The 26,542-nt window shown below is 44.8% G+C and overlaps 1 protein-coding gene across 29 annotated transcripts in view; it reads left to right on the forward strand.

The window, feature by feature from the left end:
- The window catches only part of LOC122393147 (broad-complex core protein-like), a 104,999-nt gene that overhangs the window by 24,154 nt on the left and 54,303 nt on the right, over positions 1-26,542 (forward strand). Inside the window, exon 7 of one of the 29 annotated variants that reach the window (XM_043388851.1) lies at positions 21,944-23,347. The exons of 20 other annotated variants lie outside the window; for them this stretch is intronic. In XM_043388851.1, the coding sequence (XP_043244786.1) occupies positions 21,944-22,407 (464 nt within the window). In that variant the 3' untranslated portion in view covers positions 22,408-23,347. Of the gene's footprint in view, positions 1-3,321; positions 4,243-6,494; positions 7,188-7,684; positions 8,548-9,796; positions 10,139-13,131; positions 13,546-15,523; positions 15,874-17,005; positions 18,305-20,315; positions 21,215-21,943; positions 23,348-26,542 lie in introns of those variants that run through there. 8 more of the 29 variants (XM_043388854.1, XM_043388859.1, XM_043388872.1 and 5 more) reach the window with 8 other exon arrangements.

The raw sequence follows: 26,542 nt of genomic DNA on the forward strand, positions 1-26,542 counted from the left end.
GTTTTAGGATGAAGTGAACGAAGATATGACAGATCTTGACAGATCTTAAGGAAGGTCGCTCTGTTTTTGGGATGCAAAATATTTTGTTCTTTGGTGCTATTCACATATTTGTTGTTCCTTTATTCATCAAGACTTCTGTTTCAAATCCCCCGTTGTCCTTACAGAGCCGGTGGATTTAATAAAGAAACGTTTCTCTCCCCTCCCCCGCCATCGAACCCCCGTTCTTCTGGCCTTGCTTTTTCCCTCTTGCTTCCCCCCCCCCCTCCTATAGCACTTCATGTGATACATGACCAATAAATATGGATTACGAATGTATTTTTCATTACCGTGAGTGTGGTAGTCAGTTTGTATATAATCTGCTGCTATTCACTCTGCTGGCATTTACTCGTATGTGTGTGTCCCATGTCTGTATATCCCAGCTATCATTGCTTGACTAGCCCATGTTGCTTCTTCTCTCACCCCACCACTCATATTTCCCTCATTTTCTCTATTTCACAGGCCGGCAGCCGAGGTTCCACGAATGCTTCATCTGCCAATCGCGTTACTCTTCGCTACAAACCCTCAAGAAACACATGAAGTACCATTCAGGGGAGACAACGTGCCCGCTGTGCCAGCAGACCTTCTCAATCATGTCAAATCTGCGAAGGCACATGCGGATGGTGCATGAGCTGGATAAAGAAACTGCGTACGAACTGGCCAAGAGGACTTAAGGTAGCTCAGTGCATTTAAGCTGGCTAAGAGGACTAAGGGTAGTTAGTCCTCTTAGCTCTTAGTAGGACTAAGAGGACAGTGCGTTTGAGTTGGCCAAGAGGATTTCGTTTGCTCAGTGCGTTTGAGAGCAGTTGCTTAGAGTGCTGAGTGGCGGAGTGGGGTACGATTGCTCCCATTCGCTGCTAGACTTTCTCCAACATACGCAGACACAATAAGGGATTTTTTACATGAGCCTGATCGATAGACGGCGTATGAGCTGGCCAAGACGACTGAGGGTAGCTGAGAGCGTATGCTGTGGAGAAGGGGACCTTGAGTACCTCCGTTGGCGAGGGGGCTTGGATACGGAGTAGAGGGATCTGGGTTCATTACCCGCTCTGTGGTGTCAGACTTTCTCAACAATGCCCTACATATGAAGGGATGTATGTCACCCTAAGCGGACTAAGTGTAGCTCAGAATGTCTAAGTGCGCAAGCGGTTTACTAAATGGTAGCTCACTTGGTTTGGGCGTCTGGCCACGAATTTGAGTGATTGGAGCAGGGTATATTGAATTAGGGGGTAGGACCAAGTTTAGTAGGCATGATCTCAGCAATTATTTTGTTTTATATGGCGGTTTTTATTATCACAATATTATTTTTGATATCATGAAGTTTGTATATCTCGGTTTTACGAAAAATAGTAGGGCAACAAAGATAAATTTCGTGAAAAAATAATTTTAGTTGGAAACATCCATTCTGGTATGCAAAATTCAGTATGAAGCCCAGTATGGTGACCGTCTAGTGTGCTTCCAAGGATGAGTACCTCACATCAACAGGAGTTGTTTACTATTTTGTCTTACGTTGCTAGGTGGTTGCTAGGGAGCTAAGGATACTCTCTTGCGTGATCATTTGCACTTGTTTTTCCTCATTATATCGACATGTTGCTGTTTCTGAGAACTAACTCATGCTAAGAAAGAAAGCAGTTTTCTTAAAATGTGTATTTAAGTGCCGTAGTATTAACACAGCTCTGCAATTCTGCTTAAATATCTGCAAAATCCTGACTTCCCGGAAAATTGTTGGTGGTGATGGGGATCGAGCCCGTCGATGAAAAGTAAGTCAATATGCAAAGGCTTCAAAACGTTATTTCTTGTTGTTCTGTGAAATAGCAATGCAAAGACCGATGATAGTGCCAGTGTTGAGCTTTCCAATGAAGCATTGCAATTAGTAGTAAGGTTATTATCACCTAAGATATCTTCCATCAAATATTAGAATTCTGCCATTGTCTTGCTGTAGAACAGGGCTACTTTCAGTCTCTTGGGAACACGATTTGCCGGTCTCAGATCGAAAAACACTTCAAAAGGCGGTAATAGATAATGAAATTTCCCACCTGATAGCATCTCGGGTTTTTATATATCCTGTCCAGAATTTTAATAAATCAGACGTAAAAATGGCCAATTTCGTCAGATTCCGAATTTTTGCCATTGGGTCTAATGTAAAGCATGGCTACTTTCAGTCTCTTGGGAACACGATTTCTGTACCTCAGATCGAAAACCACTTCAAAAGTCGCAGATAGTAGACGATTTAATCTACAAGATAGCATCTCGCTTTTTTCTGTATCTGGTCATGTATCTTCATAAAACCTTCTCAATTATAGTCAATTTAGCATTAAAGTCTATGGATTTAGAATAATTTTCATATCCGACTAGATTTGGGCTACCATGTCTGTTGACCGGGGGCCGGATTGGAGTTCAAGTCCTGATGTGCTGTCAGACTTTCTCAACCATGTCCGACCTGCGAAGGCTCATGCGGAACAGACACGATGTTAGACTGGAGTTAGACAGCGCTTGACAGCCTGTGTGCGACGATCAAGAGGAGTCGAACTACCGGAAAGAGTGTGTGTATGATGTCTAGGTAGACTGGGTTCGTTGTAAGTACGTTCGTGACTCTGAGCATGTGATGTCGAAAGGGAGCTTGATTTCTTTGTCAGATGCTGAAAAGGCAGTTTCATCGTGAGTTTGGCGTTATATGTATCAAACGATCGCCTGTTGTGCGCTGCTCTTCTACTCATTTACAAGATTATACCTTTTAGGCACTATGGGCTTTGTTTATGGTGTAGGTGATTGTTGTTTTACATTTCCCATATCACTTAGGATGTGGTTTTCTCGATTCCTTCAGAAAAGAATTTACTTTGTAAATCGTTTCATTGTTTTGGCTGTTTGCCCCTTTTCTAGGGCAAAATAGGGCGTTTTCAAGTTACTTAATGTCAAGTAGTGTTGAATTGAAAATAAATAGACTTTGGTGTTTATCTCTATGTCGGAGTGCGCATATGTTTTCGCGGAAAGAATACGCGAGACCCACACGTCAGCTCCATGTTGCACTTATTCTACAGCGTTGTTATTATCATAGTGATTATGGTGCTCACGAGCTCTATCATTTCATCGCCATCATTATCATCGCCATCGCCCCTGCCACTACCGTAATTATCATCATTTTCCCTTGCCCATCCGCAAAAGCTCTGCTCTTCAGAGCAAGTGTCAAATCTACATAATAGGAATATACCACACGAACGCCCCTTCCCACTGTTCCACCGTTGCTGTCCCCATGTCCTTACATCTTTTTCTTGTCTCATTTCACAGATGTGCTAAGGCCTCACCGATGTCATATCTGTGGAGCTTCATACGCCATCCAAAACAGCCTCGGCAAGCATATGAAGGTGCATTCGGGCTTGACCATGTGTCCTGTATGCAGCCAGATTTTCTCCAGCATGTTCAACCTCAGAAGACACATGATGGATTTGCATCGGATGGATAAGAATGCTGTGTTTGAGATGACCAGAGAGAAGTAGAGTGGCGTTGTTGGTTGGGGCGCACGGGTGGAGTGTGGGAGGGCTAGGGTCCGATTCCCTGCGAGGTCACCTGACAGAGTTGTAGGCTGGTTGTAGATGTACAACCGTAGTTGTAGTGTCTACAACTGCAACTACCGTGGTTGAAGACAGCAGTTGAGCTCGCGAGTGATGGTGACTGGCTGTTACCGATCTCCCTTTGTGGGTGGATAGCTTAGCTGGGGCGTGCCCTCATGTCCTTGTGTGCGGCCCATACGCCTCGATCTTGTATGGTTAGCCTCAGTTCCATCAACGATTACCTACGAAAGACATGCTGGGTATTTAGAATAAGTTTGAGTTGTCCTGAGCAGTACGGTGGCATGACGTCTTGATGTCTTAGGCATTTGTGCTCTATGATGATTTTTGTTTTGTTTTTAGAAAGACAGGCTTTTAGAAGGAAAAGATGTTAGGTATCTTCCAAGCGATCACACTCATGTGATTTGTCGACCACAGGTGATTTCGCACTTTGCGCCTGCGACGTGACTTCGTGCTGTTGTAAAGTTGTTGGCTTGGTAGGTTTATGTTCTAAATAGCCGTTAACTGGTTGTAATGAACCCGTTTCATTGCTCTGTACATCGTTTTTTTTTTTGTGTGGAAGCAATTGTTTTAGGTTTTCGACGATTAGTATAAGGTCAGGAATTTATTATTTGGAAATATATAATGAGTATCCTCCTCACTTTCTTTAATTTAAGAAGTTGTACGGGTGCGGCCCTCGTCGGACAATCATGTTACTCTGTAAGTACTAACCGTCATCATCGTCATCATCATCATTTTTATTTTACCTGCCGCCGCACCTCACACCACTAAATCTGATGCTTTCTCCTTTACCACTTTTCAAATGATTCATCCTTCCCTTCCTCATCTTTATCTCAGCTCTCGCTCACCCCCTAATCGTCTCTTTTCACAGGTTTTGCTCGTCAGTCGGTCTTCTGCTCCATCTGTGGGGCGGGCTACTCCTCCCATGGCACACTCCAGAAACACATGAAGATGCACACAGGAGGTACCGTCTGCCCCGTGTGCAAACAAATCTTCTCGATGACATCTGCGAGGAGGAGGCATATGAAGAAGATGCATGACATGGATTCAGCGGCGATTGATGAGAGTTTGAAGGGAGTTCGACCGGTGTGGGGAGCTGAGAGTGATAGTGGTATGGGCGGTGGAGAGGTGTGAGGGGTTCACTGTACAATCGCTCTTGAAAGTATCTATACACACCGCGGCGGTGTCGTCAATTCCGACCATGGAGGAAGGTGTGCTAAGTTTGAGAGTCACCGAATCAGTTGACCTGTGAGATAGACAAGGACGTCGCCTGTCGGGGAGGAAGGAACCGAACCGGTCTGAGCCAGTTACCGGGGTTACATGCGCAAGGAAATGCGTATCAGGAACGGGTTTTCTTATTTACTCATCATTGTAGTCCGTTTGACGTTTGTAATACATGTTTTTTCTGCTCATGTAACCCCGGTCATATGCCAGCCGGTGTTTTTTTTTCTTCGTGTATGTCCAACAGAGGCTATACGGGGTGGCTACAGATTGGTGCTAACTGGATACGGAGTTCTACCAGGCTTGGTGGATGATTGGTAGACTGATCTGAGGTGTTGTGCAGGGTTGTAATGGTACGAAGTGGTATTACTATAAATTGCACTGGTTTACCATCTGCGTGTGGTTTAGGTATTGAGTGCCTTGCAGGTAGTCCAACTGATACTGATTGTAGGTGTGTAGACTGAGCTGTGTTCGCTGGTGCTGCGTGAAGCGTGTCGACTGACTTGCAGTTATGTGAGGTTGTTTTGTGGCTCACGAACTGATTTGAAACTAACTAAGTGAGGTATCATCGGTAACAAGTGTACCGGCCGGTTTATAACTGAGTTGGGATCGCTATGAAGCGTAACGAGTGGTATGTAGCTACTTGGTGTACCAGAGTAGCCGGTACACCAATAAGGTGTGTCTGGTACACCAATTAGGTGTACCAGAGGCTGGTACACCTTATGGTACCGCTATAAAGTGTATCAGGTCGTTTTCTGTGGTGTGGAGGTGGACCTCCCATATTTGAGGTGACTGGGAGATGTATCAGCTAGCTTTGTGCCCTCAGGGATTGGACGGTCTCCGTGTCTTGTTTTTTTTTTTATATCATTTGTCTGATGTAGTTAAACGATGAAGCGTGTTTGCTGTTTTGTCGACGTGCTCAGCTGCCGATTGACATGCTTTACTCGAGTATGCGCGAGGTGCCGAGCTCTGGTCTCATGGCTCGGCTGCATTCAAGCTGAGCACATGCATTTATTAGTTGCAATGCTACTGTTCCTGCGGCTGTATAGCTGTTAAAAATACACGCTCGTTTTTCGTAGCCAGTCTTTAGGACGTAGGGCGTTTGCTACGACGAGAAAGTCATTGTGATACACAACACTAAGTGTCATGCTGTATCGTGGGAAAAGCTTTCACACTGACCTAGCAATTTAAATCACACCAGATACATCGGGTTTCTCACAATCTCTGTGTGCACATACTTCAAAGGATCACACAGTGTTACAGCACACTTCTGACACTGGTGTGGTTATCTAACTGGTGGCTTTTATATCACACTGGCTCTGATCCGTGCTTTATCCAGTGTCCTCATCTGAGCTGCGGTTAGTCAAGGTCTGCCTATCTCTTACTGTTGGGGGTCGTTTCAATTTACTATTGTCACGTCCGTCGTTCCCATTTATCATCGTTATCTTCATCTTTGACCACCATTGTCGTCGTCGTATCATCACCGTTATTGTTTTCTCGCGCGTTGGCCCCTTTTATCCCTCCCGTAAACCTCAACTTCACCGCACTCCGTTTTTCATGGCCGCAAAATGACCATAGTAGTCGGGTCTCCCTAAAGCCCCAATAAACAACAAAAAGCTCCCTTTTCTCATTCTTTCATTCTCCTCTTATTCTCGCCGTATCATCCCACAGGTAAACGGCTGTATAAATGTCACATCTGTGGCTCCTGCTATGGCTGGCCGTCCAGCCTCACCAAGCACATGCAGAAACATGCCGGGAGAACTACGTGCCCGGTTTGCCAGCAGAGCTTCTCTATGATGTTTGCGTTAAGAAGGCACATGAGGGATGTGCATCACCTCGATCAAGAGACGGTTGATGCTATGACGGGCACGAAGACAACTACGATGTATAGAGGGGCCGGGGATGGTGGAGGAAATGAAATGGCGTGAGGTTGCTGGTCGGGGAGATATGGTGGGAGGGTTTGGAGAGCGCTCAGGTGATGAGAGCCACTCGAGGTTTTATAGAAGTGTTGAGGCGATGAGGAAGCTTAAATGTCTGAGAGTTGCTGTAGCCGTAAGATCGTGAAGGATCAAGACTCATGTTGAGTCTTGTTCTTGTTTAGAGATATCTTGATGGTTCAAGGAAGAAGCTGAGTTTTGTTCCTAGAGATCTTGGGTGGCAATGACCTTTGCACAAGCGTTTCAGTTGCTGCAAAGATGCCACGGATGTCATTCAGTTATTTGTATCTTCGATTTCAATTGCTGAGAAACTTGTCTGGACAATCGCTTGATCGTTTTATCTGTTGATTTGTGTGTTGCGAACAACGGCTCATTAATTTTGAAAGAGTGGAGAGTTGTAAATAAACGCCACCTTGTGTCAATCAAACCCTGCTTTTGGATGGCGGTTTGTATAAATTCACACGCATTGTAGTTGGTGTTTTTGTGCGGCTTGGCGTGGCTTGGCTGTGTGGAGGCCGGGGAACGCTTCGAACGGTGTTAATAGGAACACGGACAGCTGGCCAACCACACTACCTTGTGGGTACGTTTAACGTAGACACGTGAGCACCATCAACTGCTAGTAACAAATGGGAGAACGGTAATCGGTTCACCGCTGTTCAGAGCACCAGACATTGTTGAAATATTCAACGCTGACCTTGGTCTCATAGAGGCTAGTCTCATTTGCACTTCAAGAGCCATTCATGGGAATTCAGCAGAGGACATCGTGACAGGTGGGTCGAAAATCACTATCACTCACCTTTTTGTTCTTGGGTCCTCAAAGACAGGCCTTCCCATCATAATCATCGTCATCAACGTCATCCTTATCATCCTCATTATCATCATCATTATTACCACTATGGCTCTCACTCGCTATCTTATTCACAGGTCGCCAAATACTCGTCTGTCCAGTCTGCGGCTACTCCTATCACACTCGACGCACCTTGAAGAAACACATGAAGGTGCATCTGGGCCAAACCACCTGTCAACTCTGCCAACATACACTCTCTACGGTTTTCGCTCTCAGGAGGCACTTGGTCTTACAACATAAGCTAGATAGAGATGCTGCGGCTGCTATGACAAGAACGCAACCAGGAGAGGGAGGAGGAGGTGTTGTTACCTCAAGGGAGTGAGGATGTAGGCATGCTTTGATTGTATGTAAGCTGGAAGTGACAGGTTGAAGTGAAGTCGATGCATGAGCGTTGACAGGGCTTCTAGAGAGTGAGGACGTAGGAATGATTTTTGGGTGTAGTTATGTGGGTGTAGGCATGAGGTGTTGAGCTTTACTTTGCACCACGAACAATGGTGTTCGTCGATGATGCGAAGGTTGGGTGGCCATCATCGATTGTCTGTTTAGGGTGCTTGTATAGGTAGTATTGAAAAATCATGCGTCTAATGCATCACGTATGGTCTTGTGATTATTCTTCGGTGGTAACAGAGTTTTGAAACGGTCTGTTCGGGGTATTTGGCACCTAATTTGATAGCGTATGGATGAATGTTGCGATTTCCACGATTCTCAGTTCATGTATATAGCTCACAATTTTGCTTAGCCTCAGTCATTCCGTTAGCCGTGTTGTAAGCGCAGATTACTTTGTCAAATAATTTGTCACTTGAACAGCCAAGGCTCGCTTATTTTACCTGCAAAGCAACATCTACACAGTGCTTTTACTGATGTTACTCTAAGTTTTCTAGGACTACTTTCCGCCCTCGTCCTCGCCGCTATCATTTCTAATAAAGACATCTGTACTACCCCGACGAACTTGTTTTTGAAAACAGATTATGCCGTGATACTTGTCGGGTCGCTTGTGGAGTCTCAACAGGCTGGTATATTCTGCCACAACATCAAGTAATTACAATGAGATGTAGTTCTGATGCTTTTATTGGTTGTAGATTTTGCCAGCTAACAATCTCTGAACGAACAGGGCCCGTTAGAAGCACACATAGCCAGCATAAATTGGTGTTTGTTGTCCACATCTTTCGTAGGTTGTAGGTGTAGCACAAAACAAAGCTTGTAGGTGAATTTACTTAACATCGCATCTTTCCTGTAATAAATGGAAGTATTTCTCTTTGTTGGGTGCGATAAGTCGTCAGCGACGATGAATCGATAGTCAACTCAAGGTAACATAATAATTAACAGAACCGTGGCCTGGCGCCATTCTCCTTCGTGATAATGCGTAACGCGTCTTGCTCAGCGCCGGCCTCTTCTCACTGACTTTGAAAACATGCAGTAAAATATTCCTGAAAGAACCCACTTCATAAAAAAATACACGCTGGAATGGCTTCTTGTCCTGTGTGTAAATAAGTTGTCTCAAAACTTGCAATAAAGTGGTGACCCGCGCTTCAATTCTGAGGTTAGAAGCCAGAGACATTCTCTAAGTCATGTGAACAGTACAGAATAGCCAACTCAACACCCACGGGTCGTAAATGTCTCTTCCGTGCGTTGCGAAGCAAGCGGTTCACCCTCTAGCTACAACTGTTTTGCTCCTTACAATCGTGTCTATGAACTCATAATTTTCTTGTTCGCGCTTGTATTTTTAACTTTTCCAGTTTCAAGTAAATGGCGAAGTACTTGTATGAACAGCATTATGACATATATATGTTTACAAATATAACCTTATGTTCAATGATTGCGAAATGCAAAAGGTTCCAAAATTAATTACAAAATGAATATATTTCGGACGACGGACACTGTCCTTCTTCAGTTCAGAATTGCAAATTAAATCATTTTTTTTTTAATTTGCAATTCTGAACTGAACAAGGACAGTGTCCGAAATATATTCATTTTGTAATTAATTTTGGAACCTTTTGCATTTCGCAATCATTGAACATAAGGTTATATTTGTAAACATATATTTTCCAGTTTCCTTGAACAAACATGAAATCAATCTCTTCTTCACACATACTAATCGTATCCAAGCCATACCGCTGTTTTCTCCTTCGACTAGCGGTAACATTCTTTTTCTGATTCGTGTTCTCTCTTAAATTCGTCACCTTTTTCAGGCTTCTCCGATCGGGGCGCCCGAAGTTGTCACATATGCGGTGCCATGTATTCGGGTCGAAGTAGCCTCAACAACCACCTCAAAAAACATACCGGACAAACGACCTGCTGCATCTGCCAGCAAGTATTGTGTTCCATGTTTTCCTTGAAGAGACACCTGAAAGACCAACATGGCCTTCAGCAAGAGGACGTGGACTCTATGACCGGGAAGGGAACGGCCGTAGCTAAATGGTGAAGCCTACTCATTTGTTTCGAGCTGAGCTGAGCTTGTGTAAGTTGCAGTGCCGCTGTTCCTGTAACTGTATAACTGTATAGCTGGTAGAAATACATAATGGTTTTTTACGGCCACTGTTTGGGATGTGAATCGTATTCTACGACATAATCATTTTGATACCCACAACAGGTAAGTGTCATGCTGTATTTTAGAAATAATTTAACCCTCGCCCTGGCAGGGCATTTTTCATAACACGGCCTGGCAGGGGGGGGGGGTCGATGCGACTCCCCCTCGCGATTGGCTCCTATGGCACCTAGAAACACCAAATTTGGTAGGTAGGTGGGCCCCCTGGAGTTCTCGCCCCTGTGCAAATTTGGTTGCTCTAGGTCAATATTTAGAGGGGTTTTGGGGGGTATAAATGTAAAAATTTCGCTAAAAACATGTCAAAAGTTTTTCGCTTATAACTTTTGATCTATTTAACCCTCGCCGGACCTATTGGTTTTCTACATACGTGCCGGCCGAGGGGGGGGGGGGCGGGTACGACCCCCCCTCGCCGTTTCGCCCCTGGTGGAGCTAGCGCGTCGCGGAAAAAACGAGCGTGTGCGCCGTTACGAGACGCAGAGATTGGTACCCGATTTTAAGGTCCTAGGTCAACCGGTGACCTCTGAGGTCAGGTCAAGTGCCCCAAGGTACGGTTCAGTTTTTGGTGAATAACTTCGCAAAAAACGGCCGCAGAGCGCCGATTTTGGCAGCATCGTGTTCGTCTTGCTCAGGCGCGTCGAATGATATACTTTTTGTCCGGGTCAGGTCAACTTGGGGTGTTGACCTCAGGTCAAGGTCAGGTCAGCACCCCCAGGTCACGAAGTTGGTCGAAAGAGGTCATGTCGCATATCATTCGATTCGGCAGGTCTTCCTGAGTCCATTGGTGGCTTTCCCGACTCGCTAGCTCAATTTGATCAAGAGTTATTGACGAAAAACTAATATGACCTTGATGACGTCATAAATGACGTCACGCAAGGTCAACATTGCAAAAGTGACGCATCTAACCTTGCAAGGAGTGCATCAAATCACGATTCTGTGTGCTTGAGATAGTTGGAGATCGTTCCCGGCGCCAGAATAGCAGTTTTCATTTTTCCCCATTGACTTATAATGGTGAGGTCACGAAAATGACCTGACCTCATATGACCTTTAGGAAAAATCCGAGATATACAAGTTGTGGGACTCATAATGGATACTAGATCCTGCAAGTTTCATTTCCCTGTGACATCTCCTCTGGCAGTGAGGGCGTTGCGAAGTTGCGACATCTGAAGACCGTGCAGAGGTTCACTTATGACGTCATAGGTCAGTGACCTGACCTGACCCAAAAATGCGGTTGGTGTCAAAAGATCCGGCTTGGATCAAAGGTCAGGTATGCCAAGTTTCAGCTCTCTATCGCCAGCGTGTTCGGAGCTATCGCGAAAAAAACCCTATGGGGGGGGGGGCGGCACCCGCCCCCCCTCGGCCGGCGAGGGTTAAGATAGAGCAAAAAGAAAAGTACCAGTGAACTCAGCACGTCAAGGCGCGTCGAATGGTATACTCTTTAGCTTGCTTAAGTGTACTTAAAGTTTTTCTTAAATTTTAAGTGAAGTTTAATTAATTAATTAAGCTCAACTTAACCAAATTGCATCATATCGCATATCTTTCGATTCGGCTGATCACAAGGAACACAATGGCACCATTTTTTAAGCTCTAGCTTCATTATGTGCCAAGTTATTGGCAAAAACGTCATTTGACCTCGGTTGACCTCATTTGACCTGACCCATGGATAAGTACACCAAACAAAGAAGCACCAAGTGACCTGCTGTTAAGTACTGTGGTTTCATAGCACAAAAGTGACAGAACGAAGCGGATATCTCCAGTATTTTCCGAATTTAGTATTTTCCCATAGGCTTAACATTATGACGTAATGACCTCTAACTGACCTCAGGTCAGTGACCTCACAAAACCCGAACTATATGTTATACAACTCGGTGAACTTAGCACACCCTGAAAGTTTGAAGGAAATCAGTCAAAAACTGTGAGTTGGACAGGTGCAAACAGAAAATTGAAATTTGACCATGACCTTGTACCGGTTTTTCTGACCTGGTGACCTGACCCAAGGTCACCCGGACCTGAAATTTTCAGGTCATATGTAAAAAGGTTGCCCCATAAGCTGTGCCAAATTTGGCGGCGCAGCGCCGCCGTTTTTACGCTATCTTCGAAAAACCTTAGGGGGGGGGGGCGCATCGACCCCCCCCCTGCCAGGGCGAGGGTTAAGCATTGACGTAGCAATTTGAATCGGCAGATGTGTCCGGCCACTTACATAACCGTGATTATGCGTAACGCGTCTTGCTAAGCGCCGACTTCTTCACACTGACTTTCAAAGCATGCCATGAAGTGGTGACCCGCACTTTATTTCTGACGTCAGAAACGAAGGACATTCAGTATTCACAAAGTCTGTGAACAATACGGAGTGACTATTTCAAGATGGTGCCTTTGTATTTGTTCCGGCGCGTCATCTTGTCGCTATTTATCGCTGGTGTTGGGGACTTTGTGGAGTGGCGCTGAAACTCTTTATCAAAGTCCGTACACCCTTGAACCTGAAACTTATAGACGTTCGAAACAATTTTTTTTTCCTATTGCCCGGCATTTTCTTTAATCCCCGCATTTTCTTTGACCCGGCGAACATCTCAATTAATGAAGTCTTTGACGTAGCATACGGTCCGTATCTAATTCTTATCTCTGTTTTGAGGTTTCTCTGAGCGAGCTCCCTGAAACTATGTGTGTCGTATGAAAATATCAGCAATATTTTCCAGCTCACATCGAACGAACTTCGGGATCGATTCCTTATTCACTTGGATTTATTGTAAATAAACCTTACCACTGTTTTGCGCCTTGACATAAATATGTTCTTGCTCTTTTCGCATCTTTTCACTGTTTCCAAGTTTTCTGAACGATTGTCCTGGAATTAATCCCTTCTTCACATACTCAAGTTATCAAACCATACCGCTGCTTTTGTTCTTTAACTGGTGGTCTCCTTGATAGTAATATTTCTGCTTCTTCTTCTGAGTCGTATTTCCTCTAAAATTCGTCGCCATTTTCCAGGTTCCTCCACTGATCGAAGCGCTTGGAGGTGTCATATATGCGGTGCACTCTACTCAGCTCGGGGCAGTCTATACAACCACCTCAAAAAACATACCGGACAGACGACCTGCTGCATCTGCCAGCAAGTATTCTCCGCGATGTTCGCCTTGAGGAGACATCTCAGAGACCAACATGGCCTTCAGCAAGAGGAAGTTGACTCGTTGACCGGGAAGGGAACGACTGTAGCTAAATGGTGAAGCATACTCATTTGTTTCGAGCTGAGCTGAGCTTGTGTAAGTTGCAGTGCCGCTGTTCCTGTAACTGTATAACTGTATAGCTGGTAGAAATACATAATGGTTTTTTCACGGCCACTGTTTGGGATGTGAATCGCATTCTACGACATACTCATTTTGATACACCACAACAGGTGAGTGTCATGCTGTATTTTAGAAATAACTTAAGCATTGACGTAGCAATTTGAATCGGCAGATGTGTCCGGCCACTTAACCCTCGCCGGCCGAGGGGGGGGGGCGGGTGCCGCCCCCCCCCCCATAGGGTTTTTTCGCGATAGCTCCGAACACGCTGGCGATAGAGAGCTGAAACTTGGCATACCTGACCTTTGATCCAAGCCGCATCTTTTGACACCAACTGCATTTTTGGGTCAGGTCAGGTCACTGACCTATGACGTCATAAGTGAACCTCTGCACGGTCTTCAGATGTCGCAACTTTGCAACGCCCTCACTGCCAGAGGAGATGTCACAGGGAAATGAAACTTGCAGGATCTAGTGTCCATTATGAGTCTCACAACTTGCATATCTCGGATTTTTCCTAAAGGTCATATGAGGTCAGGTCATTTTCGTGACCTCACCATTATAAGTCAATGGGGAAAAATGAAAACTGCTATTCTGGCGCCGGGAACGATCTACAACTATCTCATGCACACATAATCGTGATTTGATGCACTCCTTTCAAGGTTAGATGCGTCACTTTTGCAATGTTGACCTTGCGTGACGTCATTTATGACGTCATCAAGGTCATATTCGTTTTTCGTCAATAACTCTTGATCAAAATGAGCTAGCGAGTCGGAAAAGCCACCAATGGACTCAGGAAGACCTGCCGAATCGAATGATATGCGACATGACCTCTTTCGACCAACTTCGTGACCTGGGGGTGCTGACCTGACCTTGACCTGAGGTCAACACCTCAAGTTGACCTGACCCGAACAAAAAGTATATCATTCGACGCGCCTGAGCGAGACGAACACGATGCTGCCAAAATTGCGGCTCTGCGGCCATTTTTCGCGAAGTTATTCACCAAAAACTGAACCGTAACTTGGGGCACTTGACCTGACCTCAGAGGTCACCGGTTGACCTAGGACCTTAAAATCGGGTACCAATCTCTGCGTCTCGTAACGGCGCACAGGCTCGTTTTTTCCGCGACGCGCTAGCTCCACCAGGGGCGAAACGGCGAGGGGGGGTCGTATCCGCCCCCCCCCCCCCTCGGCCGGCGCGTATGTAGAAAACCAATAGGTCCGGCGAGGGTTAAATTGTTTTCGACGATAGATCACAGTCGACGATAGACTGATCGCAAGATGGCATCATAACCAGAGCCTTGGTCTGATGTAATCCTCCCTCGTGATAATGTGTAACGCGTCTTGCTAAGCGCCGACTTCTTCACACTGACTTTCAAAGTATGCAATGAAGTGGTGACCCGCACTTTATTTCTGACGTCAGAAACGAAGGACATTCAGTATTCACAAAGTCGTGTGAACAATACGGAGTGACTATTTCAAGATGGTGCCTTTGTTGTTGTTCCGCCGCGTCATCATGTCGCTATTTATCGCTGGTGTTGGGGACTTTGTGGATGGGCGCTCAAACTCTTTATCAAAGTCTGTACACTCTTGAACCCGAAACCCATAGACGTCCCCGAAACAAACTTTTTCCTATTTATCCCGACATCTTCTTTCATCCGTGCATTTTCTTGGGCCTGGCAACCATCTCAATCAATAAAGTATTCGACGTAGCATACGCTCCGTATCTAATTCTTATCTCTGTTTCGAGGTTTCTCTGAGCGGGCTCCCTGAAACTATGTGTGTCGTATGAAAATCTCAGCAATATTTTCAAGCTCACAATGAACGAACTTCGGGAGCAATTCCTTATTCACTCGGATTTATTGTATATAAACCTCACCGCTGTTTTGCGCCTTGACATAAATATGTTCTTGCACTTTTCGCTTCTTTTCACTGTTTCCAAGTTATCTGAACAACTTTCCTGGAATTTATCCCTTCTTGACATACTCACTGTATCAAACTATACCGCTGTTTTTCTCCTTCAACAGGTGGTCTCCTTGATAGTATCCTTTTGTGTTTTTTCTTCTGACTCTATTTCCTCTAAAATTCGTCGCCATTTTCCAGGTTCCTCCACTGATCGAGGCGCTTGGAGGTGTCACGTATGTGGTGCCCTGTACTCAGCTCGGCGCACCCTCAGCAACCACCTCAAAAAACATTCCGGACAAACGACCTGCTGCATCTGCCAGCAAGTGTACTCTGCGATGTCTTCCTTGAGGAGACACATCAGAGTCCAACATGGACTTCAGCAAGAGGATGTGGACTCTATGACCGGAAAGGGAAGGACTAGTAGTTGAACGGTGAAGCATGTTCATTTGTTTCGAGCTGAGCATACGCATGCAGAAGTTACAATGCTGCTGCTCTTCCTGTAGATGTCCAAGTGTAAAGCTGGTAGTAATACATGATCGTTTTTAACAGCCACTCTTTTGGATGTGAATCGTATTCTACGACATACTCATTGTGATACATCATAATAGGTAAGTGTCATGCTGTATTTTAAAAACGGTTTCAAACTGACGTAGCAAATTAATTCGCTAGATGTATCCGGCCACTTCAATCGTTTGCGACGGTAAATCAGAGTCAACGATACACAGAACACAATATTGCATAATGACCAGTGCCTTGGTCTGTTGCTATTCTTCCTCGTGATTATGCGTAACGCGTCTTGCTGAGCACCGACTTCTTCACACTGACACTGAACATGCGATTGGTGACCCGCACTTCATTTCTTAGGTTAGAAACGAGCGACATTCCCAAAGTCACGTGAACGATACGGAGTAACTATTTCAAGATGGCGCCTTTGTTTCTGCTCCGCCGCGTCGTCATGTCGCTATTTATCGGTGATGTTGGGGACTTCGTGGAGGGGCGCTCAAACTCTCTTTATCAAAGTTTGTAGACCCCTGAACCCGAAACTTATAGACGTCCGAAACATCCTTTACCTACTAAACTAGACGCCAATTTAACTTCCATCCGTGCATATTATTTGACCTGGCGAACAATCATCAAATAAGTCTTTAACTTGACATATGCTTCGATTCTAATCCCTATCAAATCAATCTTCAACCTGACATAAGCCGTAATCGCCACGCCATATGTGGAAGACTTTTGATGTCAATACATACATATGCTCCGATTCTAGTCCCTATCTCTTTCCAGGTGTATTTGAACAAGCTCCCCGAGACCCATTCACATATATCATATCTAGACTCATTACTATTGTCCTACTTCTATCGAACGAGCGTCTAGATTAATTTCTTCTTCGCTCATATTTATCGTATTTAGACCTTACCATTGTGTTTCACGTCGAACAAGTAGTCTCCTCGAAATCAGTATCGCCTTTCAGTACTGATTTCGTACCGCTACTTGCTTTTTCTCGCATGCATCGTTTCATTTTCCAGGTTCTTTCAACGACCTTCCTGAAATAATCTCTTCTTCACGTACTCATTGTAGTTAAACCTTACCGGTGTTTTTCTCCTTTGGCTCCTTGGTGACATTTATTTCTTCTTCTTATGACTAGTATTCTCTTTAAGATTCATCACTATTTTCCAGGCTTTTCTGATCGGACCGCTCGGAGTTGTCATATATGCGGAGCACTCTACGCCGGTCGCAGCGGCCTCAACAAACATCTGAAGAAACACACCGGACAGACCAGATGCTTCATCTGCCACCAAGTGTTCTCTGCGATGTTTGCTCTGAGGAGACACCTGAGAGACCAACATGGCCTTCATCAAGAGGACGTGGACTCTTTGACCGGGAAGGGGACGACTGGACGGGGATCGCTCATGATTGGTGTTGATGATGCGGTAGATGCGGAGGAGTCGTGAAGTGTGAGAGAGTTGTATGCGTTTCACCACGTTTGTTTGCGTAGATCTGATTTTGAGGATGGGTGGGTAACGTTCTGAGTGCATCGATGTTGGTTCAAGGGATGTTTCTAGAAGAGACATTGATGTCTGCGCGCACCAAAACGCTAATTTACTAACGCTTTCATTCAAGGAAAGTGAAAGGATTTCTAAAGAGGCTCAACATATGATACGATTCTGTAGAGACTAGCTCGTAACATCACCTGTCTGTCATATTGCATATCAGGAGTTATGGCTATTGTCCCGGAAAGAAATTTGTCGGTGATGGCCATAAACGCCAGGGTGTCGAACTACCAATACTTTCTATGGTATAATGTGTAAAAACACCATTTATGTGTTTCGATGTGACCACTTCAAGTAAGCGTTTGACGTTTGTGGTATTGTGTTGCGGTTTTTACGACTTGCGTTTTCCCTCGAAGTGAGTTTAGTTTGTCGTCAAGGCGCTGTTCGCCCAGTCATTAAGTCACTTGGACGTTGAGGCAGCCTTTTGGTGTATGAATTGGCTGTGGTGATTATGAATTGTGTGCGGTGATGAAAAGTTTCGGCATAAACACGGCAAAGCGCTCAAAGAACTTAAGTTAAGCAGCGTAGGCTGGTGGATTAGATGATCCAGCTGAACCATTTCAGTCCGAACTGAGCTTCGTGAAGTTTCTACTTACGATTGACATGTCGCTAAGATGCTTAAAATAAACAGCCTTGTGTGAAAACGGATTGTCTGACCCCACCCCAGCGAGTGGCTCCAAAACAGTTAGAATGGTTCGGGAATGTATGTATATGTCGAACTGAGTCCAACATCACATGAAGCAGTAGCACGGCTGAAATGAGAGTAACGCTACTGATCTGGCTTCCGAATAGCTTGGTTGGCTTTTGTCGTGATGGTTTTCACTCAGGTGTTCAGTAACTTCGCATCCAGGACGCTTGTAAAGCATAGCTAAACAAAACTCTGGGCATGAACGTCCGTGCATGGGTGCATAACGACCGAATATCTACACACTTCGCCACTATCAATTACCGTCACTGCTCTGAGCTCTCACATGAACACATGACCCTGTCTTTATACAACGTTTACCCCAGGAAACCATAAAACCCTAAGCCATCTATCATATCAATTTACTGTCAACCTTCCTCTTGTAAGACGTGTTGTTGTTTGTTTGTTTGTTGGGAGTTAGGGGCGCGCCGACTGCGAGGTCATTTTGCGCCCATTTGTAAAGGCCGCCCCACACTGGAACTCACATGCGGGTTGCGAGTTTGCGGGGGATAATACTAATTTACAGAGTGATTAGACCGTTCCCTTATGGTAACTTCATGAATGCAGTGAAGCCGGTACACCTTCAGAAACTTACAATATAGTCGCAACACTAGCGCAACGAACCAAAATTCGACTTCAACCAAAACCCCGCAAACCTCGCAGAACTCGCAGACCTCGCTTCGAGGGAAATCAAAAATTGACTCAAATTCAGCTTTTGGAATGCGATGCAAGGTCGCTCGCAAGCTAAAAACATGCAGAATCGCTTCTTAGATGGTAGTGTGGGTCACTCAGCTTAGATTATATTATTTGATTTTGAAGAAACCGCAAAACCCAAAAACTCGCAACCCACATGCGAGATCCAGTGTGGGGCGGCCTTAAGACGTGTCTCTAGACCCAGATCACCACCGCCGTCTTACATGCTGGCATGCATGTCGATGACCTCTTTGTCGACGGCCCCATGAAAGTCACCAATCATCACCAATCTCTTTTACTCCGGCAGATGGTCCAGTGCAATGTCCCGAGTGTGATGCAGTCTACAGCCACCGCCGGAATCTTCACGAGCATCTTAAGAAACATCGCGGCGAAACTCGGTGTCCAATCTGCCACCTGATCCTGGCTGTGAAGCGCAATCTTCGTCAACATATGGTTCGAGTACACGACATGTCCCCACAAGAGGTAGACAGTATGACTGGAAAGAGAGTTCTGGTTGGTGCGAGATATTGGCATGTTCCGAGAGATATTTACATATCTCCGTCGCCACGCGTTGATGTAGTTGTTTCGGAGTCATCACTTCCAAGTGGTATAGTGAGAATTCCCCTCCCTGCGATGTCAAGCGTAGTAGTATCGGGGTCCTCGGTACCAAGTGGGGAAATAAGACGCTCGAGGCTAGTAGTCTCAACCGCCTCTGTGGGACGTCAGGGAGATGCGCCTTTAAGCGCTTCTCCTGGGTCTACTAGGGATCCGTTAGAGATGGATGATGATTCTGAATGAGTTGGTGAAACGCAGGAGCATGTGACGGCTGGCGCTGGCCGATAGTGTTGGGATGATTCTCTGTTAAAGTTTTACTCAGTCTTACGATCGTGTGGGCACCTTGCGTGGTAATGTATTGGGGTCTGGGTTTTGTCCCAGCTCCAATTTTACATGTCGATTAGTGTTCGTGTTGTAGGCAAAGCGCTAAAGCGTTTTGGCTTTATTTACTTTTAAATGGCTTTAGGAATGAGACTGCGATGATATGTCTTTACATATGATCAATAGACGATGACTCGTCTTCTTTACGACTAGATAACGTGTCATTTGTGGATAAATACATGTGTTCAGAAATGTTCTATGGTGGTTTTCTACGGACGTGAAATGGAAGCGCTGCTCTCGGCTGCTTAACGCTGCCAACACCTGATAGGAGGTGGTCTGTCAACTCGCTGTAAACAAAATACAAACACCTGATCCTGTTATCTAGTATTGTTCTGAATCTCTGTGCCTCTGAAATCGACTACTCATCATTGCTGATCAAACAGGACCTTCCTAAAATCCGAGAAGCATCGTTTTTAAGCACTTAAAGACTTGTCGGTCTGACTCTGCTTCACTTGTGTCTTCTCCTTCACGTATGATATCAGCGTATTCATAATTCTAATCTGGCTTCGACCTCCCCAAAGACATCATCATCATCATTCATCATCATTATTATTATTATCATCATCATCATCATCATCATCATCATCATCATTATCATCACCATCCGTTTCTATATTCCCAGGTGCCGCCGGCGGGACGTGCCACATCTGCGGCAAACGATACTCCTGGCGTGCCCACCTCGTCGCCCATATGAAGATGCACAGTGGGGAAACGTGCTGCTCAATGTGTCAAAAAGCCTTCGCGAGCATGAGGAATCTTCGAAGACACATGATACGAAGGCATGATATGAGTTTTGAGGAGGTGGCTGCGGTGACCAACAAGAGGCATTACCATAAGCAGAGAGCGTTTGGAGAGGATGATGCAATGCAGATGTTGGGTCAGGAGGAAGGCGAAGGGTTTTATGCGGATGATGGCAATCCTGAGGAAGACTTTGACGACGATGTAGGTGAAAGTTTGCCGTGATCGATGTCTGTATCGGTTAAGCGTTGTTCGTATCGGTGAATGTCTGGTATGCAAAGCTAATAACTGAAAACTCAGTCGCTCCTTAACTCTGGCGATGGGGACATCAGACACATTGAAGGCATGTCATTGAGGGTTTTTTTTTGTCATGTTTAGGATGTGATTGATGCCTTCTTGTACATTACGATCTTATCAAGCACTGTCTTGATGGCAAATGATTATAAAATGTCGACAGAGACCAAGGATAAGCGATCCATGCCGTCTGTACGTTATCTTTAGTAACACTGGTCTTGCATTTAAGGCGAGTATAGACAAGCAATCACCGTAGGACGCCCGTAGGGAGCAAGTGGCTTCTGCTTGTACATTTTAGGTAGATCTGCTAGAATGCTAAGTCTCGTGCTTCATCGAGGGGTCGTTTACGTTTTTCACAAGTGCTATTACATCTTCGCTTTACTTTGCTTACTTTCTCTCCAACGCTGTTAAAACAATGTTGTAAGTATAATTTAGACTTGTGGAGATTGTTGCAAAGTGTTGTGTTTGGATGGTGAGGAAATACAATGTCAGTATGATATATGGTTTCCTAAGAGTGTTTTGTTATTGACGTCGTGGTGCAATAATCAGTTAAAGCCTAGTTTTCCTCAACTTCTATTTTATTTTACATTGTTTCACAACGAAGCTCATGGGGAAATATGCTCCATCGTTTGATGCGCTTGCTTTTATATTTACCAATATTATGCTTCCAAGGGCAAATGGCTTCTGCAGCCGGGTAGTTCTAAAACCCCATCATCATCATCATCATCGTCGTCGTCGTCGTCATCGTCGTCGTCATCGTCATCATCATCAACATCGGTTTTACATGTCTACTTCAGCACACTTCCTCACAAACCAAAAACAAAAACAACTCGTGTTTTCTCACAAAACGAAACAACTCAAGCCTTTAACGAAGCTACTTGACATTTTGCATTGCGAAGCGGCAACCTTTCTCCTGCATGCTATTCTATTATGTACGACCCCCAGATATTGAGTGGTTGGTTGCCAACATCACAATAATCGATGTGTAGATAAATGTGTCTATAGGCTGTTAAAACAAAAAAAAAAAAAAAAAAACGTTGCCGAAGTGTTTGTACGAACCATCTTCTCTTTTCTATTGATTCATTTAACTTGAGTGTCTAGGATATTCAAAGTTGGTATCCCAAAAACACATCGGCTAACCAACCACTTTTGCTGTAGGGTCGTACACCATTTTGTGTAAACTACAACCCTAACTACCCTGCTCTTTTCTTTCCGCAGCGGAGACGCCGAACAAATCTACTACCGACCCGACCGACACACGGTGCCACATTTGTGGCCTTCAGTACAGCCATCGCCGTACTCTGGTCGAACACATGAAGAGACATCGCGGCGAAACGCGCTGCCCCATCTGCCAAGTCGATTTTGCCGTCATGCAGTCGTTGAGAAGACACATGCTTAGTCAACATCGGCTGCCGCAGGAGGCAGTGGATACGCTGACAAACAGGAAGCCGAGGCAATCGTGGGCGAGATTTCGATCTCAGGGAGTCGGGTTGGAGAACCTGATGCGTACCGGGGAGAGGGCTGGTGGTGTGGCGATGCCTGCAGATGACAGAGGTTTTGTGACGCCTGCTGTTGTGGTAGATACTGAGAGGGATAAGTATGGCGGTAACCGCGAAGAAGAGAGACGGTCGGATCCTCTGGATATTCTTAAACATGATGAACCTGGTACTAGCGAGGGTTAGCTAGTGGTTGATATCAGAAAAGGAACCGTGGAGAAAGCTCCAGGTAGGTCTGTAAAAAAGGTTTTCACACAATGATGATCAAGCAAGGGAACCGTTGGGAAAGAACCACGTAGGTCTGTAAAAAAAAAGTTTTCTCGCAATGATGATCAAGGAGAGGGCTTGAGAAAGGCATTGTGACGAGGCTTCGTGAAAGACGGTTTCTCTTAATGAGAACCAACAAAAGACTTTTGGAAGGATTAAGGCGAGCCCTTGTGTTAGAGTGATGGCTAACTTCCTGGGTTTTCTAGTTCAGACTGTGGATTTGCATCCCAGTTGGTTTGTGGAAGAGCCTTGTGGATTGTGTTTATGATTGCGATGATCGTCCCTCGTAGGGAGACACCGAGTCACTAGAGCTTACGAACGAACTTCGCGAATTAACGAACTGACGAATTCGTTTCGTTACCTGGCATGCAAGACTGATTTTCTCATCGAGCTGTTGTCAAAGGTAGCTAATTGGTAATGAGCTACGTGCGAGTTGTACGATGCTTTGCGCTGCACATTACCTTACTTCGGGTAGAGTAAGAGTTGTGTTTTGTTGGTTATCCTTGTGATTAAATAAATTGATAATCCTTAGGACGGTGACTAACTTTGGGTTTGTTTGTTTTTAGACGATAGCTAACAGGGGATGTCTCGTGTGGCGTAGCTAACTTTCGACAATGTCTGACATTTTGTGACAGAGTCCGTTAATTAGTAACTGCTCTTGGTAATGTGAGCCTTTTGTCAAATATCAAAACAATTGGAATGTGTGAGGGCTCAATATGGATAATTTTTACCTTAGTGCTCCTATTCATACTAGTTGAACTATCGCTAGTTTGTGTTTTTGGTTACTCAAACAGGCATCGTCGGTATTCATAGGTGTTGTCAGTGTTGCCTAGCTCTGTAAATATACATTTGTTTGCCATGCCATTGCGTTTTCTTTTTTCCCTTGTTGACACAGTCAAGTTTGATGCACAGGTTATGCACCACCGTGCAGTGAGGGTACACATTAAGACTCAGTTAAATTTCTTTTAGCACAAATTACGTCTGTATAACACCGTTTTCTATTCTTTCCTCTGCAGCTTAGCCAACTAGATCTGAAAAGCCTCTGTGTATTCATTTCCACACAAGTTTCTTCAATGTCTCACAACGTTTGTAATGACGTGCCCTGAAGCCCCTATAAAAAACATTCAACATTCACGTTTATTTTCATCCGATCACAGCGTAGCTCTTTTACAAATCTTCCCAGCATTCTCAAGCACTAAGAATGTGCTGGAATCATAGACCTCGACATACCGGTCAAGGTATGTAGAGGTATAGGTATGCTGGAATTCATGAAATTTTCGTCTGTATGACACCGTGCTTCCTTCTCCTTCCCACAGCTGGCGCCTATCGTTGTGACATCTGTGGCGGCAGCTACGCCAATCGCGACTCAATGGTGGCTCATCGCAAGAAGCACATCGGACTGACCCGCTGTTCAATATGTAGCATTGAACTGGCGGCCGTCAGCTCACTTAGGCGACATCTGATGTTTGTTCATGATTTGGGTAGGCAAGAGATAGCGGAGATGACTAGGAGTAAGCGAAGATCAGGGGTAGGCAACAACTAGCACTGCCCGAGGACTTGGCCGAGGCACCAAGTAGTGGTAGGCTGAGGCTATGGTGAGAGATGGGTTCTGAGGGACTTGTAGAGGGATTTGGTGGTGGGTTGGATTAAGTGAAAGCTCGGAGTGTTATGCGTATGTGAATGGGTTTCATGGGATAACTCGCGTCAAGGGATTAACCCGCGCCCTGATGGGGGGGGGGGCATTTTGGCCCCCCCCCCCCTGTGCCAAATTTTGGTTACCTTACCGGGCATCAATTTGACACCTTCACACAAAATTTCAAGTCACAGGTCACCTCAGGTCAGGAGTTATTGAGGTCAAACTGAGGTCATGTTCGAGTAAAAATGAGCAAAAAACATGACATCTTGAAACGCTCACCAATTCTACAGTTAACAAGCAATTTTAAAGTTCTTTATGTCGTTGTGTAGACAAAAGACGGCGCTACAAAACTGCTATCTCGGATTTTCGAAATTTTGGGATTTCGACCCCAAAAAATAAAAAAATGATTTTTTTAGAAAAACTCAAAAATTTTCCAAAAATTTTTCGAATTTCAAAAAACCGGAATATATGTGATAGTCCCTGTGCTCTTCGATATACATACCAAATTTTAGATCAATACCTCTTTTTTGGCCAAGTTATAGCGAAAAAACTTAAAAATTGATGACGTCAAATTTTTTAACTCAATTTTTAGCAATTCTAGACCTCGTAGCGCAAAACGGAGACCACCATTGAACTCCCCGTGACGAGCTGCATCGAATCGATACCCATTTTATGCAAAAATATCAACTTTGAAATTTGACCTAATTTGACCTGACCTTGACCTGACCTTGACCTGACCTTGACCAAAACGTGACCTAAGCTGGCCCTAAAGTCTGTCTGACCCACATAATCGCATTTGTCATGTAAAATGGACCATAAAACATGTATCACACGACACTTTCATATTGTGACCCCCCAGTGGCCTGACCTCTGTGACCTGACCTGGTATCAGTGACCTCAAATAGCAAAATATGTGTTTGAAGAACATTTCTCCATCGATGATTTTCAATGAAATGCATTTTACACGATTTTACAACGCATTTCTTGAAATGCTTGTAAACGGTGAAAATTCGACCTTTGACCTGACCTGTGACGTCATCGGTTTGACCGAGGTCAATGAAATTGGGTCACAAGGTAGTTCCCCGTTGGGGCTATCCAACACCGTTTACCGCTTGTCGCTATGTTGCGTGGTTTTCGAGATCTGAGGGGGGGGCCAAAATGCCCCCCCCCCCCCATCAGACCGCGTTGCTTGGCAGACCCCATCTGGGCGCGGGTTAACTGGATGCTGATGGTATGAAGCGTTGTGTTTGCATTACGCACTCTGTTGGTGACGTATGATGAGCTCTGATGACGAATGATTGTGTCCTTAATGAGGAGATTACAACCCAGCATGACGGTTCTCGTAGTGAATGGTGTGCTGCTAGTATAGTTTCCACTGTTTAACTAGTGTGTAATTAGTTTGTTCGTTTTTCTTTTATCGATGACCGATGTTGGTTTAGTTTGCCTTGAAAGCAGCTTCGTTTTTCTGGAGTTACTAGCTGTACCTACCTTCACATAAAGTGGTCTGGTGGCGGTCCTGCTGCTTTCACTATTACTCATCTTTATATGCTCTGAGTAGGTTACCAGGCTGACTGCAGCCAGTGTATGGTATCGAGGTACCGTGGCTTCGCGTTCTGGGCGGTACAACCAAGTGAAGCGTCATCAATAGGACGATTCTGTTGGTGTTGTGACGGCCATTGTTTTCATATCAAACATGTTTTTCATCGAAATATTGTTGTGGCACATCGTGCTTTATACATTTATATATTTATACATTTATATACATTTATTTTTTTATACATTTATACATTTATACATTATACATGGCATCGTGCATTCAATACATTGGTTCAATTAATAGTTATACTTTTTTAGTGAAGTGTGCTTATATAATGTTTTTCTCAATTCTTTTCCACCTGAAAAGAATTGAGAACGGACTCGACCACAGCACTCCTTCCAAAGCTGCCGCACTTTCGATCTACAACAGTTCTCTGCATTGTCATGACTCGTTCATCTTTCATTGCATCTCAAAAAATGCCATGTCAGCTCACCCTCTTTTCAAAAGATCCCCCCTCCCCTTTGGGCGCAAGATGACCTTTGCAGTCGGCGCGCCCAAAAACCCGAATATACAAACAGACAAAAGATCCCCTTCTCATGGCATCATTCCCTCTTTTTACAAAGATGCCCCTTCCTATCTAACACTAACACATATATCTCTACCTCACTGGCGGGTCCAGATAGGCGACCTTGGACGCTGCGAGGGGCATAACAAAAAATCAAAATTCCAAAACTCATCGGATCTCAATTCCTTCCGCACTGCTGGGCTGTTTAAAACATGCTTTGTCTTATAAAAGCTGTTAAGTTTGCGTTCTTAAAAAAACTCAAATTTTCGTCGATTGCGGGCGATAAGGGGAAGTCCCAGATAGCCATCCTCGCTCC

Source organism: Amphibalanus amphitrite, unplaced genomic scaffold (genome assembly GCF_019059575.1).
Source record: "Amphibalanus amphitrite isolate SeventyFive unplaced genomic scaffold, NRLGWU_Aamphi_draft 000518F_arrow, whole genome shotgun sequence".
Taxonomy (NCBI): domain Eukaryota; kingdom Metazoa; phylum Arthropoda; class Thecostraca; order Balanomorpha; family Balanidae; genus Amphibalanus; species Amphibalanus amphitrite.